Consider the following 20,759-nt stretch of genomic DNA (forward strand, 5'->3'; position numbering starts at 1 on the left):
TCGATCCGTAATCGGTGTGACGAGACCCTAAACTGACCGAGGGAGATCCGGAGCGCATGTGGTAGATGAAGCTGTGTGTAACCCGAAGGTGTGATGAAGCCCTCCTGTGAGATCTGGAGGCAGTGTCGGCGGTAGAAGTCGAGCTTCACAGGAAGCTCGGAGTGAAGAAACCATGTCCGCCAGGTGTGGAGCTGGAGCAGATCCGCTCAAATGAGCCGGTTGACCTCCTGGTCAGCGGGGGAGAGGGGAGATGGAGCGTCGAGGCTGTACTGAAAAGGAGGCGACCGGTCTAAGTCGAGGCCCAGTCGGGTGAACCAACTGGAAAGACGACTATACCAGCATCGCTGGTCCCCATCAACGGATAAGGCCATAGAGGAGGATAGGGCTAACCAAGGTAGGCGGAGGCGACCGTCAGCAGAGGAGCCAAAATCCCTGACTCTGTGGAGATAGGTGATAGCCTGAAAAGCCGCATCAAGCTGTAGGGGTGAGGCGCCGAACTCTGCTAGAATGATCTGGTATGGTACCGATGGTTTGCTACAGATCATCCAAGCAAACATCAGTATCTGTAGGCGCTCAACTCGAGCCCACTCTGTGTCTGAAAGGTCGACTCCCCACCAAGGACTACCGTACATGCCTGCTGGGCGGACCAAAGAATCAAAAAGGAGAGACTTGGTCCGCGGGTCCTGGAAGTGGGAGTGGTAGCATTGTCGCTCCAGCCTGGCAAGAGCGACGTATCCCCGGCTGATCCTGGCCTGCATGGCCGGGCGCATCATGAAGATCGGGCCTGAGAAGAGAACGCCCAAGTATGTGTAAGAGTCAACTATCTCAACAGGGTCGCCGGCGAAGAGGAACAGCTCTCGGTGCGGGTCTGGAAGTGTTGAAGATCATCACCTTGGTTTTCCCAAGGTTGACCTTCAAGTCATGTGTATCACAGAAGACCTGAAGTCCATCCAAGTGTCGCTGAAGACCAGTAGCAGAAGAGGATAGTAGTACTACATCGTCTGCGTATAAGAGAATCTGGATGACAGCCTCCGCAAGAGAGCAGCCTGCACCTTCGAGTGTCCTGATGGTGGTCTCGAGCTCATCGATGTAGAGGCCAAATAGAGTCCGTGACAAGGGACATCCTTGTTTGACTCCGATAGTGCTCGTGATCTCTGGGGTCCAGCTGGTGCCAATCCTGACCTGCCTTGTCACCCGCTCATAGAGAGCTACTTCTGCCCAGATAATCACCGAGTCGTAGCCTAACTCCTGCAGACGTCTGATGAGTCGGACGCGGGGAACGGTGTCGAATGCCTTGCGGAAATCCACAAAGCAATAATATACTCTCTGTCTCCTGTGTCTGGCCTCCTCAATGATCCCTCTAAGTGTAAAAATGTGATCGTAAGTCGAGTGATCCGCCCTGAAGCCGGCTTGTCCGGATGCCCTGAGCCCCTGTACCTCTGCGCGAGCACTGACCTCGCCATCTAACACTGATGCATAAATCTTGGACATAACATGTCCAACCATGATGGTCCTGTAATTCCCTAGATCCATGGGATCTCCTGCTTTGTGGATGGGTGTGATAGTGTTCAGGGTCCAGGCTCTGGCGAACCCGTGGCAGACAGCTTCATTGAACAGCGTTGCCAGGATGGGGGCTAGAGTTTTGATGCCATAGGCAACAAACTCTGTGCATAGGCCCTCATGATTCTTAGCTCGACCGTTATGAAGCTTATGCGCTGCGTGGGTGACTCCCTGGGTTGTGAAGAGGATACAAGAATTGGGGCGGGGGGTGGCTGAGAGGTCGGGAGGAGGCTGATCAGGGATATCATAGAGTGTGCGTGCGTAGGTGTGCCAGAGGGGGGGAGGGGGATCGGCGTTCTAGAAATTTCCTCCAGAAATCCTTGGAGTTGCTACTAAACAGAATGTTCAGTAGCGTATCCTCATTCTGGCACAGGTTACACTCGTCATCATACCAGCTGTTGCAAGGGGTGGAGCCAGCGGGTGGAGGGCGGGTGGACCGAGTAGTGGAAGGAAAGATGTGGCGGGCTGCATTGTGAAGGGAGTGGGTGATAAGGGTGGCTCGGTGATCTAGAGAGGGTATGGTGTCTATGTGTCTGAGGAGGGAGGCTAAGTGGGCTGAGTAATCATGTGAGAGGTTATGATCGAAGTGTATATCATGATAGGTAGTGTAGTGCGGGGTGTGGCTGGGAGGGGCTCGGGACGCAAGTATATGAAAGAACAAGTAAGTGTGATCGGCTCCTGGGGGTAAGGGTGCAGTGCGGAAGTCAGTGATCTGTGGGGCTAAAGCAGGAGATCCCAGAATGTAGTCGACGACACTGGCTCCTCCGCCATGTGGGAAACATGTGAAACCAGAGGAGGCAGGCCATCGGTCTAGTCCATTGTAGATGACCAGATCATGTATACATCCAAGGTCCAAAAGAGCCTGCCCATACCCAGTAACGGGAGCGCGACTGTCAGCCGAGGAGCGGGGGAAGCCCGAGTCCTCTCTGTCCATCTCAGGTAATAGGACCGGATCTGAGTGAAAGTCCAGGAGTGATGTCTGACGTGCACCTGTCCTTGCGTTGAAATCCCCAACTAGGAGGACCTCTCCGCGTCTGGAGAACTCCACAATGTCTGAGTAGAGATCTAGATAGGGGGATACCCCCGTATCCTCACGAAGCATCCGTATCCTCACGAAGCATCCGTGAGGGACTACTGGAATGGAACCAAGAACACAACATGACAATGACGGTCATCAAAACTGTGCATGCCGGTCCAGAACTAGACATGGCTCCCACACAATCTCAGAGGCAAGTAAGCATGGCTCAGAGGCTAGTGAGCATAACATAGAAATCTCATCTAGCATGGCTCAGAGGCTCATCATGCATGGATGCATGATCAACTCAGAGGTCTAGGAGACCAATGCAGCAACAAATAGACCTATCAAAGCCAAAAACACATGGCTCCCACAGTACATCCCTTCCTGGCTCCAAAGACTAATGAGGAACATGGAGCCACACACCAAAAATAGAAAAGAAATACATCATTTTAGGACTGTCCAAGGCAGAGTACCTTTATTGACTACACACACATGATTTATTGCAGTCATTTTTGGGAAACATCCCTAGGGCAGAGTACCCAAATACGTCATGCTTAGAAAGCAAAATCATGATCTCCATCATCCTCTAGATGTTGGAGACAGACAGTAAGAGCATGATCCAGTGTCGGATGGTCATCTTCGTCTGCATCATCACTAGTGGCGGATGCCACCCAACTGGCATGATCCTTCGATTGTTGTTGAGCAAGCTTTTGGTAGCACCTGTCCTCTGTATGACCGAGCTTGTTGCAATAAGTGCACTTGAACAGCTTGAATGTCTTTCCTCGTGTTGGTGGAGTCGATGGCCTAGGTCTCCATTTGCTAGTGGAGGCAAGAGCCTGTGTAGTATCGGATGAGTAGGATGGAGATGCTTTGTTGCGGCAATCCTTTTCAAGAATAAGAGACACCATATCTTCGAGGGTAGTTGATGCAATTCAAAGTACTTCAAGGGCATTCTCAAAGCGAGAGATCCCTTCCATACTTGGAATGAGGACAGCCATTTTGTCCTCGTCATCCAAGAAGCACTTCAAGTTGGAGAGTTGTTGAGCTAAAGATTTGCTATATGTGCACTCAAGGTATCAGACTCTTCCGTTTTCAGCTTATAAAATTGAATTTTCAGAAAAACCTTGGAGTTGGTGATTTTGTTACCAAATTTATTTTCGAGGCGTGTCCAAATCTCCTTAGCCTTGGACTTGAAGTGGATATGATGAATCAATGAATCATCTAGGAAAAGCCCAATGATTGTGATGGCCCTCGATTGTGTTGCTTCCAAATCTTGCGTATTTGAGGCTCCGTTGATGCCTCAAGTGCTTCATCATCTTTGATGGCATCCCAAACATTCTCCTTCATGAGAAGGAGTTGCACTATTGTTTTCCATGTGGGAAATCCGTCCCCCTTGAATTTGTCCACAAGGAGAGAGTTGGTGGAAATCGAACCCATAAAGCTGGCAACTAGGAGAGAGAAGAGTGATGGACCATATGGAGCTGTAGAAGAGGAAGAGCAGATGTATAAGAGGAAGGGTAGATGGCGGGCACAAGCAAGCAGAGGAAGAGATGGCAGGCACAAAGGAGCTGTAGGTGGCGGGCAGATCAGTAGCGAGCAGAGAAGAGGAGCGGGCAGAACTGTGGGCTGCGTGTGGATACGTACAGGCTCTAGGAGAATAGAGGGCTAAATGGCGAGCTGAAGCACGGATTGAATGGTGAGCTGAGCAGGCTGAATGGCGAGCTGAAGCACGGGCTGAATGGTGAGCTGAAGCAAAGGCTGAATGGTAAGCTGAGCAGACTAAATGATGAGCTGAAGTGAAGCTTGAACTGAAGCAGGATCTCTTGTTGATGAAGGTCTCCAATGGTGAGGCTCAAGGTGGAAGAGAGAGGTTGAGCTCAAGGTGGAATTGGATAAGGCATTCCTCCAAGGGGAATGAGGGAGAGAGGCTTCAATGTCCTCAACCTCTTGGAAGATAGCCTAGCTCTGATACCATATGAATATGCAAGACATGGAATGGAATGGAATGAAAAGTGAAAGCAAGACTAAACAACCATAATGGAAATGAAAGAAAGAAAGAAAGAAAGAGAGAAATGTACAACCAAAGTAAAGTACTTACATCATCAAGAAAGGCTTCAGGCTTGAGTGATTTGACATGAGAAAGTACAATGCCTTTATAGGATAGGCACACGCACTCTAAGTGTCAAATGTATATGGGATAGGTCCCATAGTGACACGTGGCACTCTAGGATATAGCGTAGTATAGTACTACTCTAGAAAACACACTAAAGGTCACTCAAATTGACTCCATTTCCTAACAACTACATGCTCTACTTCGTATCTGCAAGAATGTTACAAGATATCCTAGCCCTGCATTAATGTGTCTTGTTAGACATAGATGAGTGTTTATTCTCCTATAGTTTGTGCAAGCAAGAAAAGATTGTGAGAAGCTGAATCCAGGATAAGGATTGCTTCTGTAGTATGAAAATGTGGCTAAGGTACTCCTTTAAGAGTAAACCTTGTGGACATGATACTCGTGTAAAAAATAGGCATTGAGTGAGTCTCACGTCAGGATGGACATTGAAGAGCCAAGTTGTGTACTTGACTAAGTCTGGACATTGAAGAGCCAAGTTGTGTACTTGACTAAGTTTCCACCAATACCTCTCTCTCAAAGCCAGAAATTTTGGTTGTATACACATCTAGGAAGCAAGATGGATTTGCTTAGACCTTGATTTTCAAAATGGATCCTACCAAGGTCCATGCTTATGATGATCATCCAAATGGACGGTTGTAGTGGTCAAGATGTATATATCGAAATTCCTTAATGGTAGGAATTCGAAACCAATACCAATAGGTCCTTAATTTCCATGGTTGGTATAAAAATAATATTATCCATATGGATTGAGATCTCGTAAAAGAACAAAACTTCTTCAGAGTTGTTTTGGCTGGTGTTTAGTAAAGCTGATTACTTTACTTAATCCAATGCAAGTTCTGCCTGAGAACTAATACTTGCAGTATCAGGGTTTACCTTCTGACAAGGAGTCTTTTAGAAAGGCATAGCCAATGGATTTTGGATAATGTGACAACTAGTTTATTAAATGGTCATGATATTTACTAAAGTTGTCACCATTGGTTTATTCAACTTTCTGTTAAGAAAGTTAATAAGAGTGTTGTAATCAGTTTCTAAATCTGCAAAGTGCATACATGACCATTTAATAAACTAGTTGTCACCATTGGTTTATTTAACTTTCTGTTAAGAAAGTTAATAAGAGTGTTGTAATCAGTTTCTAAATCTGCAAAGTGCATATTAGATTGTTACTTCTCCTTTGACCTATAACTATTGTAAGGGTTTTACTACATTGAATCCACATCTGAAAGGAAAGTATAGTTTGGTGAACTATGGCATGGCATTGAAAGATTACAATACTATTATTATTAAGTTAAACCCAGATATCTTGTAATCATTTGATAGAAAACTATTATGATTTTGAGATGAATCAGAATCAAGATATTCAACAGAATGTTGATATTGCCTACTCAACCCTGAGATGAAAATCGCGTAAACGAGCATAGTCACCTTCTAAGTTTACTCACAGGACTAGAGACTCATACTTTTCAATTTACCAGGTATGGTGATTGTTCAAAGTTTACCAGTAACTTTTGGAAAGCCTTATTTGAGAACTTGGTGCCAAAGCTCGAATTTTCTTCTTCTTTTCATCCTAAGACTAATGGACAAAGTGACGAAGTAAATAAGTGTTGTTAGAACTCTTAAGGAGTTATGTTCATGATTATCCACAATTATGGGAGAAATACTTGCCGATGGTCAAGTTTTCTTACAACAATACTGTCATTTCAACTACAAGTAAACACGTTCTGAAATCATCTATGGTGAGCCTTTGCCTTTGCCAGTCATGCATACCAAAGATGAAGTATTTGCCGCTGATCAGTTCATTGAAGATCAGAAATCAGCTTATGATTGTGTGAGACAGCATATTCTCCAGTCATAGGAACACCACAGGATTTCCGCTAATAAAAAGGACTTATGTAAAGCTTGCTTACAGTATTATGGTCCTTTCCGAATTGAACACAGGTCAATATTTTCCAGCTGATGGTTATTTACTTCTTGTGCACATGCCTACTGATCACACGTGTGAGCGTTTTGTGTGAGTTCTTTCTCACGATACACATTTCCGGCCGGACATCTTCTACAAATCCCATGCGTTGGTCTTCCTTCACATATCACTTAATCCATGGTTCTTATACCATGACACTCTACCATCTTAACATGGTAGTGGCACCTTTCTGCATAAGGATTAGCCACAGTTGACACTTCCAATGCCTCACAAGATTGGGATGCTCCGCACATCCACTATGTTTCCATACCCAAAACAAAAGGGGATTTTATACCCTTCAGTTCCTAGTTGCTTTCATACTGGCTTTGGGAGTGAGCCTTGGTGTATCTAGGCATTCATGCTGACTCACGTGCACATTAGATGGTATACTATGATCCATAATTATTGGTTTCAATTTGGGTGGATTCTGATAAGTCCAGATCAAGTTATGGCCTTAGCAAGCCTAGGGTACAATTAAATGTTCTAGGCCTAATTGTGCATTAATTATGTGCGTGGTAAGAGAGGTCATGGGACAAAATTTCTAAAGGAGAATTAAAAATAGTTTTAATTGAATTATTAAAGCTATTTCTTACTATTCAGGTTAGGAATTTTTGGTTAAATGAATATATCTATATTTTCATTAACTAGTAACTCTAATTTCGTTTTGTTATTGTTTTTTATAGCTTTTTATCAGTTTTAGGGCTAGAACCATCCATATGAAGTGCATGTTGTTTTTGCCGCTGCTGAACCCTAAAACCGCAAAGTTGCCTTAAATTCTTGCCTCTTGCTAACCTCCAAGCCCCAATTTCATTCACTAGACACCTTTATAAAAAATTGCGATTGATTTTCCAGCCCATGCTGCTATTTTTGGCACCAAATTTCATCATGAATTGAAAGCACACCTGCTGGACATTGCCTACAAACTACAGTCTTGCTCGAAAATAATTGCAATTTGAACTAGGAGCTGATTTGGTTGCTGATTTTGCAAATTCCACTCTTCCCAAGTTTCTTTGTTCCAGTTTTTAAACCTCCACATCATTTGGAATCTATTCTGTTTTTTTTTTTGGACACATGCAAGAGGAAATGTGGGAATTCATCAAGTGGCCAAGCATGCACTTGTTTCACCCAATCAATTCACAAAACAGGCACATATAATTTGCAAGTTGATCCAGAATCCTATTTCCGTGCCCTAATCACATCCAAGCATCATCTGATATTGGATTTGTTAGATCCCTCTTTCTGGTTGATTTTTGACTTTCGGGTCCCAATCTTCTGCTCCAAAGTTAATGATTTCATGTCTGAACACCAGCTGATCATTGTTGGATTCATAATCTTGGATTTTAACACCATCTGGCTTCTTGCTGAACTGAGATTGAGACTGTGGATCAGTTTTTGTTGAGAAATTTGGAAGGATTTCAGTGTTTCAACCTGTATTCACATATGGGAATTGGATTCGTAACTCTTCTACTGTGCACAATGATTGTGACATGTCTGCCTGGTAGGAGGATGTTGGAAGCATGAGGACTTTGTTTTCAGCCTGCTCCATTTGCTGAGTTTTGGGCACTAGATAGAGATTCCAGGGTTATCACCAAGTCAAGGTTACACAGACTTCATCTTTTGTTACTATCCTACTTATGGAAGCATTGTAATTCCCTCCTATATCTCTATAAAGGAGTGATTTTTATGTTCTCCTAGGATTTTCGACGTTCCTCTAGGATTTTAGGGTTTTTTCTAAATTCTCAAATACTTTTGTAACAGTATTACTGGAATACAGAAATATGCCAGGTTATTGAGCTCTGACAGGCGATGATCTCGTTCGCGCCCCATGCGGCTTCACTTTTTCTTTGTTCCATTCTTTCAGTTATTTTCTGTTTTAAGACTATGGGCAAAGAACGTTGTGTGGTGGTATGAACTTTCACTTCATGGTTATAAGTTTCTTGTTCTAAATAAATAAATCATCAAAGAAACACTTTCACATAAGCACGGCTTCGACACATGCCTTCTGAATTATTACATGCAACCAAGGAAGCTTTCCTATATCCTCTATAAGAAGACCCATACCATGAGAAGCACAAAGAATCCAAAAGATATGAGAAATTTCCTTATCCAAAACCTCACCCATGCGCTTACAATTACTTGAACTGTCAATAATCAACTGGACAACAGAGGGGACCGTGTTTTGTTTTGGAAAGAGTTGCTCTCGTGGGCTGACATTGCGGATTTGTGGATGATTGGAGGTTGGGATGCCTTCTTGTTCAGGTTCAGTGGCAGAGATGTTTGGTCAAATGATGCATTTGTTGTTCAATCTCAGTCACTTTTGCTTTCATGGTCGAGCCACAGGGTGCAGATGCCTATCCTTGCTCGGATTGACAGATTCTATGTGGGTGACTGAGCTCTTGATAGAGAGGGGACACTTTGCATTGCACTCGGTGTTTCCACTTCAAACCATTTTTCGGTAATTTTGTCCATCTCAGAGCCTCATCTGAGAGGACGGTCTCACAGTATCAGGATCCCCGACGCCTTATACACGGATGAGACTCTCACAAGAGGTAGTGTTGGAGATCTGGGTTTCTCATATGCAGGGGGGGGTGGCCAGTCCTTCACATGTGGCCACAGCACTTGCCAGTATCAGCGACTTTTATCACTCCGTTGCTAGTGCTTGGCGAGGTGAGGTACTCAAGCGAGAGATCGGTATCCGCCGGCAGTTGGCAGCCCTACAGAGAGAGGAGTAGAAACGACCATCAGATGCTTGGATACAGGAGCGCCTTGCCCCGCAAGGGCTCACTTGCAAACCTTGCTTGATCAGAGAGCAGAGTATGCATTCCATGCACGGGAGTCCTTTTGGATACAAATGGGAGGGAGAGTCAATAAACACTTTTTCTCTACACTTGGTCCCAGACATAGTAGAGAGAGTGTCAGGCAGCTTATTGACTCTGACGGCGTTTTGCAGTCCCATCCGATGCCCTGGTTCCGATGGTCTTACTCCTTTTTTTATAGCCTTTTGGGATATGATAGGTGATCATATTACTTCAGCCCTGCAAGGCATTTAGGACTCGGGTGAGATGCCTGACTCACTGACTGAGGGACTCATTCACCTTATCCCGAAAGGTGGCAACAGGAATTTTGTATCCCATTGGAGACCCATCACTCTTTTGGGCACTCTTTAAAAAATCCTTACCAAGGCGATCAGCATCCGATTACAGCCCCTTCTTCCAAACCTCATCCATGATATACTCAGACAGGCTTTGTGCATGGCACGAGCATTTTTTATAATATCTTTTCCTTTTGGGAAGCCACAGAGTGGGCTATGCAGAGTGGGCAGAGGCTAGCAGTTCTACTCCTGGACTTCGAGAAAGCCTATGACAGAGTAGATTGGGGTTTTCTTGAGGAACTCTTCTATGGTTTGGATTTTCAGATGCTTGGATCGGAGGGGTGGCCTTCCTTTATAGATCAGCCCACAGCCAGGTTTTGATTGGAGGGGTAACGGGTGACAGGTTTCAAATTTCCAGATCAGTTCGTCAGGGATGCCCTTTAGCCCCCTTTCTCTTTCTTTTTGTGGCAGAAGATATGAGTATCTTCCTTAGATCTCACGCTGAGCTTTTTGGGCTGAGATTGCCCTTGAGACAGGAGCAGGAGCTTCTTGACTGTGAGTTGGCTGATGACACTGCTATTTTTATTGAGGCCTCTTCGCAGTCACTTGATTCTTTCCGGACAGCCTTGGATATTTTTTGCTCAGCTGTAGGGGCACACATTAACTGGCATAAATCCTTTGGCTTTTGGATCAGTGATGAGGACACTCCAGGCTGGGGAGTTGACATCGGCTTTTCCTGGATTAAGAGGGGTGTTCCTATCAGGTATTTGGGATGCCAGGTAGGATTGGACATCTCTCCAGCACAGCAGCTTGCCCCAGTACTAGAAAGTATAAGAAAAAAGCTCCTTTTCTGGAGCTCTCCCAAACTCGACCTTGCATCTAGAGTTGTGGTAGTGAACCAGGTTCTCTTGGCCACCTCCTGGTTTGTGTGTTCTTGCTGGTGCCGGTCTAGGGATTGCATCACTCAGCTCATCAGACCAGTCAAGAATTTTTTATGGAGTGGACTTGATGGCACAGCAGATGTTGCAGCAAGGGTGGCTTGGGAGACCATTATTCTCCCTACATGTGAAGGGGGCCTTAATGTCATTGACCCGGACTTGCGGTGCAGTGCAGGGCATTGCTTTGTAAGGTGGTGGTGAGGGGACTCATGCCTGGGCAGGAACCTTGGAAGGATTTCTTTTTTGGACGCATTCAGGCTTGCACACCAACCTTGGGAGATGATTGGGTGAACAGCCCTCGCTGGATTTTCACTTCCGCCCCTCTCAGATCTCCTGCCTCTCCTCTCATGACTGCCATCCTGAAAGCTTGGGGGAGCTTCAGGAACACTCTTCGAAGGATTCCACCTTCTACCGTCGAAAAGATTGATAGGCAGCCGATCATTTGGAATGATAGTATTCTTGACGAGCATGCCAGACCACTGGGCACTTCCCATTACATGCAGTGGTCTAAATGGGAGAGAGGCCCCGCCTACACAGTAGGCACTTGGAAAGCTTTTATCATGCTACCTGAGGATCAGAGACTGCAGTCCGTGAGTCACCTCAGAGGGGTAGCACGCAGGACTCAGCAGATAGGTGCAGCCATCCCGGTGGAATGGACAGTTGAGTTGCCTATTACTTCCACCACTTGGATGGGGGCTTTTTCGAGGACATCAATTCCTTTACAGGTGATCGCTCTCCGAGGTCTCGGGGAAGACGCACTGGTCTTTGACATTGGGGATGGAGGTTTACTCTCTACATCCGAGGATGGCATTCTTCTTGAGGTTGCCTTTCAGCCTGTCAGGATTGCTGGTTTTGTGGACCATGGAGCGGGCTTGCAGTGGTACTTAGACCCCGACCCTCTGCTCTTGGCCTTGGGATCCTGGAGGTTGTGGTTATATGGAGGTGCACCTATCAGGTGCTTGCAGTGCGACCCAGGAGAGTGGGAGTGGATAGATCATGGGCACCGAGAGAGGGGGATTCCCTTCTTTTGTTTCACGGTTGGTAATGCCAGGAGATTTCAGCTGAACAGTAGGGGTTGGATTCCCTCCAGAGCCCCCCATTGGGAAAGCTTCTTCATCACCACAGATTTGCGTAGAAATTTCTGGAGGAGGCTCTGGAAATCCCTCGGAAATAGAAAGATCACTCTTTTCTTTTGGCTTTCTATTCATGGAGGGATTGCAGTGAACCTGTGGAGATCACGATTTGGGGCTGATCCCACTTGTCCTCGATGTCATTCTGCAAAGGAGTCAGTGCGACATTGCCTTTGGGACTACAGTCAGGCGAAGACTGTTTGGAAAGGAGTCGCTCGGATACTCAGCATCTTTCACACTTCCCCTTTCTTCATGACTTGGGGCTCGGTCGCATGGTTATCCCTTACCGGACCCCAGGTGTTTTATGAGGGTGAGCCTTCTTCTTGGGCACTCTCGGTCCGCCGGCAGATGATAGAGCCCTGCTCTCTTCAGGTTGTACCACTTACTCCCTTCAGAGCTTCTCATGTTTCAGTGGACACCTCTTGGGAGATTTTGGCTAGCATTTCCTCTTGGCACATTTGGAGAGCCAGATGTACTGAGGCCTTGGATGGCACCCAGATACACCCATCACAGATGTTAGATGTTCACGGGTATTTGGACTGACACGGTTCACACTTTGATAGCCATATGGGCTAGCATGCAGGGCCCTTCACGGGCAGCCTCTTCTAGAAGGACTATATTTCTTCGAGTTTGGAGGGGTTCTCCCTTTTTCTCGGAGGTTTCTACCGGATTGAGATGGCACTATCAACCTCTTTCTACCGGATTGAGATGGCACTATCAGCCTCAATCCTTTCTTTTTGGCTCTTGATCTTTTCGTGCATTGCATGATGTATCCCATATGGAGCTTGCTCTAACGGTTTTTCTTTAATACTTAATATAAGTCTCTTTTTGCAAAAAAAAGAAAAAGGGTCCCAGATCCAAACTAGCTTGATGAATGTGAGAATACGTATAATCTTCTATGTTGGATGAGAAGCATCAATAGATCTCAAGAACATTGTGCCATACCGCAAGAAACAAGAATATTAATGAGAGGGCATCTCCTTCTCTGAAAGGACCCATCTGAAAGAATGGTGCATCCATATTTAACTCACACTGCCTTCATGGGCTGTAATTCCTTCTCAACATCCACCATGGACCGCTTCAACTCCTTTATGCACAAGGTCTCTGAAGAAAGGGGCTTAAACGTAGGACCTATTTGAGCTACTACATCAACAAAGGAAAGAAAGACGGGTGTGCCCAAGGTTGAAAGGCAAATTCGTCTCAAAAAATAACTCACAAGTCTTAAAAGCATTCTTGTACAAAGCAAGAGCCCAACTACTCGAATAGACGTTTTGTCTAGGCCTATGATTAATGAGAAATCATCCACGTGGAATACCCGTGCCACATGTAGGAATTGTGAAGGAGATCCAGATGCTGCACACACAAGTATTGATGTGCCTTGAAGTAGGCACAATAGGGGGGGGAAGCTCCATATGAGCTATCCTCAGAGTGTGTTGAGGACTCATACACTCTTATTCTCTTCCAAACTGTCCCTTAGAGCATCTGAATCCCCACCCGAAGGAAAGTATTAAGTCATCTAGAAGATCTGCAAAACATGGATTCACATCTTTGCTAGAAATCCCAAGAAAATGAGCCCTCACACACACTACCCTTGCAATCTCCTCTCCAATGCTTGCCTTTCCATTTCTTTGTGCCTAAAGATCCATACGCCTCACTCACCTCCACTTGCTGCCAAAATGCATCCTTCCCATCACCCATTGGAGGAATTTTGAGCAGTAAAGTAACCTGCTTTCACTCTTCAAATATAAGAAAAGACAGAGGTAGTGGGCTGGAGAAAGATAGTGTGCCACACAACTGTATAACAGCCTTCCATCCACACAACAACATTAACAACAGCCGTACAACATGTGTGCAGCCGTGCATCCCTATGCATGCAATCTTTTACCCTTTTTTCCTAGATGCTACCAAGACCGATCTATATCTCTAGATGAATCCAGAAGCATGCCTGAATCATCATGAATTTTAGTTTTTAACCTTATGATAGTCCCTCACAAGGTTGAAACCACCAAATCCAACTTGCATATAACTCCATCTGATACAACTCCACACCCACATCATCAGACGCATATGAAGGGTGCAACTGATTGTAATTCATATGTGCTCTCGCTAATGTATGCATATTCGTGCACCTACACCCAGATGACCACCTATTTTCTTTACATTCTGACTCATTCAATGGGTTATAAGCCCTAGGCATAGATCTAGAAACCTTGCTACTCTGTACAACATATCAAATTTATGGCTGACACCATCATGATATGAAGTTCACTATTAATAATTTTGTATCAGACATCACCATCGACACTCATGAACTCCGTTTTTGCACAATTAAGACCACGACTCTGTATGCTTAGATCCAGAGTCATACAATGCTAAATATTCAATATAGAGTGAAGAAATAATATCATTCCTAATGGAATAGGAAAAACAAATACCTGGACAATGGATAAGAGCGAGTCTAAACCATCGAGTGATGAGCCTCTGACAGGAACACCAATGACTGGAAGAGGGGTCATTGACGCTACCATTCCTACGAAAGTACCCTCGTCAGCCAAAATTCCTTAGAGAGAAAATCATATAATCCACAAGCAGACTGTCCTTAATCAGCCTCAAGGAAACAGCAATCAGGACTTCATTTCTATAATTCTCCACATAGTAGCCAAAGCTCATGTACATTATCACTCATCATTAGGACACAGCTTATAAATGTGCTCTGTTAACTTGTAACTTTTCCATACAATCACCACAGCAAGTTCTATTTACACCATATCACTGTTCTGTATTTCTCGTTGGTCATATATGCAATTCAAGCCTGACGGATTGAAATTATAAAATGTGGATAAAGAAACATATTACCAGGTAGATGAGCAGCACCCCCTGCACCAGCAATGATAACTTGGACACCCCTCTGGTGTGCTCTTTGGGCATAGTTCACCATCCTTTCTGGGGTTCTATGTGCCGAAACAACAGTCAACTACATGTGGACCACAAAGAACAGATCGATAAGAAAAATATATAAAGAAAACTTAACAATGTAAAATATTCGCTCACATCAAAAGGTTGATGTAGACAGTCTCACTTCATAAGGCACATTAAAGGTTTCAAGAACCTCAGCTGCAGCCTTCATCACTGGCAGATCCGAGTCTGACCCCATTATAATACTTACAGAAGGACCTGCAGGCTAGTGGTTGATTTTAGCTAAGCACTCAAAATCCGAAGCAAATATGGGGAAAATAGCAACCGTGAATTGGACCTTAAGGTAATTTTGTGGGGATAGAGAAAGACAGATACAGTGTGTGACTAAAAACGCACCCAGCTTCTCTGACTCAAAACCTGCCTTTCCTTCAAGTGCCAGCTGTGAACTGCTTCTTGAATCTTCAGATGACCATGCATTGGGAGTTTCACTACCTAAAATTTCCTTCATACGACTCCTTACCAATGCAACTGATGAGCCCACAATAGTTATGTGTCCCATCTTTCTCTGCTTCCTGATTTCTGCAGACATTAAATGCTAAGTCCCTCTCTCTCTCTCTCTCTCTCTCTCTCTCTCAATTTGGGGGATAGTGACGCAGAAAATGCTACAGAAATTATGGCACAACCCAAGGACAAAAATGCAGTTCTACAACAGGAAATTAGCTCAATGGACAGCTACTGAATGCAAAAATATATCGTGGTATACATATTAATCACATGATCAAGAGGTGGAGAGGCACAGGTGGGCAAGACCCAAGCTCCCCACACAGGAAAGAACCTGCAAAATCTGCCCAGCAGGGGATTTGAAAAATGAGCAGCATTTAAATACTCCTAAGATGTAGAGCCTACGCACACAACAAAGAAGGCTATGGGGAAGCAGAGACAATCTGAAAAGTATCTTGGAGCAGCCAGCCACAAAGCTAGGAATACTTAAAAGAACTTTTGGAACACCGCAACAAGGTACTAGGACTAGCACACAAGCTAGCCCTACAAGTACTCACTATACAACAAGTTTGTAATACTTTCTTTCACTAAATGAAAATATCACTATTTGTTAATAGTGATATCCAGTCCCATAGATCCTGAACGGTCTCGCATGGACTTTAATGCAATCATATCATATCATATATCTCTCTCGACAGAGTTCATTATGACACCACTCCAGATTGATGCCATCTTCCAGACGGTGATGTATCTTCATAGGGTTTGTGCCTTGCCTAACTAGAGACTATCGAGGCTGGCACTAGAGTCATCCAAACGACTAGCCAAAAGGAGGCTCAGCACTACCTGGTACGCACGAATGTCCAGATGGTTTTCTAGTCAAGGCAATCATACGGATCGCCTCCCCCCCTTCTAGTACAGCTTGGATACCCTATCCCTCCAGATCTCACAAGATGAGATCAACCGTCATACAATTGTATCTACTCCAGCTCTATAATACCATGGACTTGGGGGGGGACCAGGACTTCCTCACCAAGATCCAGTTTATAGCGACCACTTCCTGAGAGTATCAAAGGCGGAGTGATTATCAAAGCCCAGTATCTGGAGGACAGACGGATCTCATATGCATTGATGATTGCCATTGGACAACAAATGTGGGTCTCGTCCCATCAGCTGAGGATCATAGGGGAGATCCATAGGCACACCTAGAGGGCAACAAATATGCGGGTTATGCACACTCGCAGGGGTGGAGACAAGGGAGCACTTCCTATGCCCTTGCCCAACCTACTATGAGATCGGGAGGTACCATTCTCTCTCTCCCTCTTGCTAGCCTCTCCATCCCCCGCTCAGCCTCATTATCTCTCCCTCCCGCTAGCCTCTCTCTCTCTCTCTCTCTCTCTCTCTCTCGCTCAGGTCCCATAGGCCGGTTTTGGTCTTCAGAGGACGATAATATATTCTTCTTCTTCTTCTTCTTCTTCTTCTTCTTCTCTCTCTCTCTCTCTCTATATGAAGGGTTTTCAAATACATAAAGAAGGTCAAGTCCATGGGGTTGCAGAGATTACCAATGAAAGCATGGGAAGCAAGTAAAAGGCCTCAAAAGACAAACAAAAGCAAGACGCTATCATCTGGTTGGTGGCAAGACATTCAGAGATGGTTCCAAAGATGGAGAGTAACATCCTACCTGGAGATGTCATCCGGGGAAATGGATGAGAAGGCATTTCATAAAGCTTTGTTGGGAATATTGCAGCAAAGATCACACACTCTGGAGATAGAGAAAGGTGCTTGGGGAGATGTCTCAAGGGAACAAAGATTTTGCAAGCTGTGTGACCAAGAACAAGTAGAGACAAAAGCACATGTCCTCCTTACATGCACACGGTATGCCTGCATAAGGAGGGACTTTAACAATATTACAGAGGAACACGACACCCTAGCAAGCTTGCTCTCACATAGCCATATAGCCACTCTGGGTAACTATATTGCAAAGGTTCTTAAATATCGTGAATGTTGTATTACTCAATGTATTTCAAAATAATTGTTCTCCCCCCCTTCCATAAAAGGAAGGAGACACTTGTATCGTGACTTTTATGGGTCCCATGGGTCGGTATTTCGGCCCCCAGAGGATGGTAATACATTCTTCTTCTTCTTCTTCTTCTCTCTCTCTCTCTCTATCTATCTATCTATCTATCTATCTATTTCAGCTCTCCTTAGGGGAGATCAGCCGAGGCGAGGCATCACTCTTGACAAAGCCCATCGGATCCAAAGATCAAGGAGACCACGTCCTCCACCACCATGGGAGACATCCCGACAGATGCAGATACGTGAGCTCTTTGCATCTCATCAGAGAGCCATCATGGAGCCTGGATACGTAGGGCCGGTCCACGCACTTGGGACTCTAGCTCTAAGCACTTGATATCTTCATGTCACTCTCATTTTGCATTTTGCTACTTTGCTACTTTGCTATTTTGTACTAGTATAGCATCTTAGTACTCAGCAATGGGCCTTGGTGAGCCCTTTGCCCCAGTCCACAGTGGTCTATATGAGCTACTTGATTCCGTACTTTGTCCCATAGGCCCGTGAGGCCTCCCGTGGACGTTAATATATCTTCCTTTTTCTTTCTTTCTCCGTCTCTCCGTCCGTACCTCCGTACCTCTGTCGTCCGTACACCTGTCAACAGGCCGCCAGGACCGTAAAGTCCGTCAACAACAGCCCGTACCAATCCATTCATACCTCTCCCTCCGTACCCGTTAGAAGCATCTAACTAACCCTAACCCCGAGTTGGGCTAAACCCCCAGCCCAACCCGGGGGTTAGGTTAAGCTAGGGGCTCAACAGACAACCAACTATGGACTGGCCTACCCTCTCCTCCAAGTCCCCCTCAACTCCCTCAACAGGACACCGGTATTGATGATTGCCTTTGGACAACAAATGCGGGTCTCGTCCCATCAACTGAGGATCGGAGGGGAGATCCATAGGCACACCTAGAGGGCAACAAATATGTGGGCTACGCACACTCGCAGGGGTGGAGACAAGGGAGCATGCACTTGCCCAGCCTACTATGAGATTAGGAGGTACTATTCTCTCTCTCCCTCCCGCTAGCCTCTCCATCCCGCTCGGGCTCATTATCTCTCCCTCCCGCTGAGCCTCTCTCTCTCTCTCTCTCTCTCTCTCTCTCTCTCTCTCCGTACCTCCTTCGTACCTCCATCATTCGTACTGCCCGTCAGCAGGCAGCCAGGACCGTACAATCCGTCAGCAGCAGCCAGGACCTCTCCATTCATACCTCTCCCTCCGTACTTGTTAGAAGCATCTAAGTAACCCTAACCCCGAGTTGGGCTAAACCCCCAACCCAACACGAGGGTTAGGTTAAGCTAGAGGCTCAACAGACAGCCAACTATGGACTAGCCTACCCTCTCCTCTAAGTCCCCCTCAACTCCCTCAACAAGGACTCGGTACTCTACAGTTGCAGCCATGACACCCTCTCCATATGCACGGAATTACCAACAAGAAGGCTCAAAACGACCCATCCTTGGGCAACAGGATCAGATTTTTTATCTGCAGCAGGCAGTGAGAGAGCTACGATTGGAACTGGCAAAAGTAAAGGCTCAACTTCACATTCGGGCAGGGCCTGGTAAGCAGGCAGTAATTGATGAGGCTGTAAAATCTTGTAAGGATTCCCCCCCTACCCTGCCGCTAGTCTCTACAGTCAAAGATCTTATTCATACTAACTGCTAAGAAGGAAGTGATTGTGGAAGTGGACACCAAAGCATGTAAGTCTGATATTCAAGCAGAGATTAAAGAACACGAAGCTAGATGTGATAATACGCTGAAGATTAGAATAGGGGGACTCCCAGAAGATTGGTACAAAGAGGAGGACACATATAGTGAAATATTAACAAAGATCAAAGCAGGCTTGCCCAACATTGAATGGGTGTATGATGATGAGCAGGATGATGAGGACTCCACGCCAGCTTCTATTTTGCAATATAAAGATCATGCAATCCTTACACTGAAGTCAAAAGATATGCGGATCAAGCTTCTTCAACAATCTTACAAGTTGAAGGGTACCAAAGTATGGATAGCAGAGGAGCTTACACAAGCTCAACTTAAGATTAAGGCAACTGAATTAGCTAAAGTCAGGGCTGCCATAAAGGATGGAAAATGGGCAGTTTACCATGAAGGCGTAGCACTAATCAGAGAGTTCAAATTAGAACCAAAAGACTCTCAGTCTTAAACTGACGTATGGCTGTTTACTCTCTCAGACTATCATGTAGGTACTCTAAATAATGTGGGTGGCTTTTTGCACTCCTTGGGAGCTGCCATGTGCCCTCCCTAAAGCAGATGTACTAGAGGGTTTCTTGCTGTCCCATAGACCTTTTGGTCTCCAGTGGACATTAATAGACTTTCTTTCTTTCTTTCTCTCGTTCAAGAGGGCACGATTTTGGGCCAAGGTCTGCGTTGGCCTCTACCTGATGGAGATGCGGCAACACATAGAGATTTTAATGTGGCAAATCAAACAAATGGAGGTGACATTGCCACAGCAGACAGAGGTTGACCCTGCAAAGTGACATGTCACAAATTTCTATGCTTTCAAGTCAGCCCCAAGACATAGTGGAGTATAGGAGGAGATAGCCGATATGAGGACAGCATGCGTCAACGAGGGAAGAGAAGGCGTGGAGCACTGGACCTAGGGATACAGAGACTGTGCACAATAGCACAAATGATGGAGGTTCAGCCCATCACAGCCTACTCAAAGGGGATCGTCCAAGCAAAGGCGTCACTCTTGACATGGCCCCCCAGATATAGAGATCGCGGAGACACCACGCCTCCCACCACATCAAGAGACCGAACACAACAAATATGAGACAACTTCATAGCCCACAGGAAAGCCACCATAGCACCTGGCTATGTATTTAGAGTACTAATTTTTTAGTGTTGAGTTTTTCGAGCTTTTTTTAAAATATCACTCAGCAAGGTCCCTAGTGATTATCCATAGTAGCTTGTACGAGTTATCCTTTATTTATACGTTGTCTCATAGGCCCACAAGGCCTTTCAAAGATAGCAATCTCTCTCTCTCTCTCTCTCTCTCTCTCTCTCTCTCTCTCTCTCTCTCTCTCTCTCTCTCTAGACACAATCCCGCTTGATTTGAAGGCTACAAGAGATGCAAATTCCAGAGATTATGATTTGGGGGGTGATGAGTCTATATGAGTCCGTCAAAGGGATAGTTCGTGCTAAAGGAGGCCTATCGGATTGGATGGAGAGCACGATCGGCGTGAAGCAAGGCTGCCCTTTCCACTGACTCTCTTCGGGCTCTACATTGATGAGATCAAATCCATTATAGAACGCCTAGGAGGCCAGGGATCACTATTGGCTGACCTGATGATACAGATACCACTATATGCGGATGGCATAGTCCTCATATCATCTTCCGCAAAGGGATTGCAGAGACATCTCGAGGCCGTAGAGGTGCTCTGCAGAGAGAGAGACCTGACAGCCAACCTTGGGAAAACCAAGGTTACGACCTT

At 45.5% G+C, this 20,759-nt stretch overlaps 1 protein-coding gene across 3 annotated transcripts in view; it reads right to left on the minus strand.

Annotated features, from left to right (window-relative positions):
• The window catches only part of LOC147893198 (phosphoribosylaminoimidazole carboxylase, chloroplastic-like), a 141,645-nt gene that overhangs the window by 20,943 nt on the left and 99,943 nt on the right, over positions 1-20,759 (minus strand). For 2 of the 3 annotated variants that reach the window (XR_015542229.1, XM_087385948.1), the window contains exons 11-14: positions 15,141-15,323; positions 14,908-15,002; positions 14,685-14,802; positions 14,264-14,358 (exon numbers count right to left, since the gene is read on the minus strand). Coding sequence is in view for 2 of the 3 variants with exons in the window: in XM_087385948.1 (XP_087242074.1) it covers positions 14,264-14,358; positions 14,685-14,802; positions 14,908-15,002; positions 15,141-15,323 (491 nt within the window). In the remaining variant the exon portion in view is untranslated. The remainder of the gene's footprint in view (positions 1-14,263; positions 14,359-14,684; positions 14,803-14,907; positions 15,003-15,140; positions 15,324-20,759) is intronic. The other variant, XM_087385949.1, reaches the window with a different exon arrangement.

The sequence above is a fragment of the Dipteris shenzhenensis genome, chromosome 15 (assembly GCF_047967505.1).
Source record: "Dipteris shenzhenensis isolate YYH24624 ecotype China chromosome 15, Dip_SZ_1.0, whole genome shotgun sequence".
In the NCBI taxonomy this organism is placed as follows: Eukaryota; Viridiplantae; Streptophyta; class Polypodiopsida; order Gleicheniales; family Dipteridaceae; genus Dipteris; species Dipteris shenzhenensis.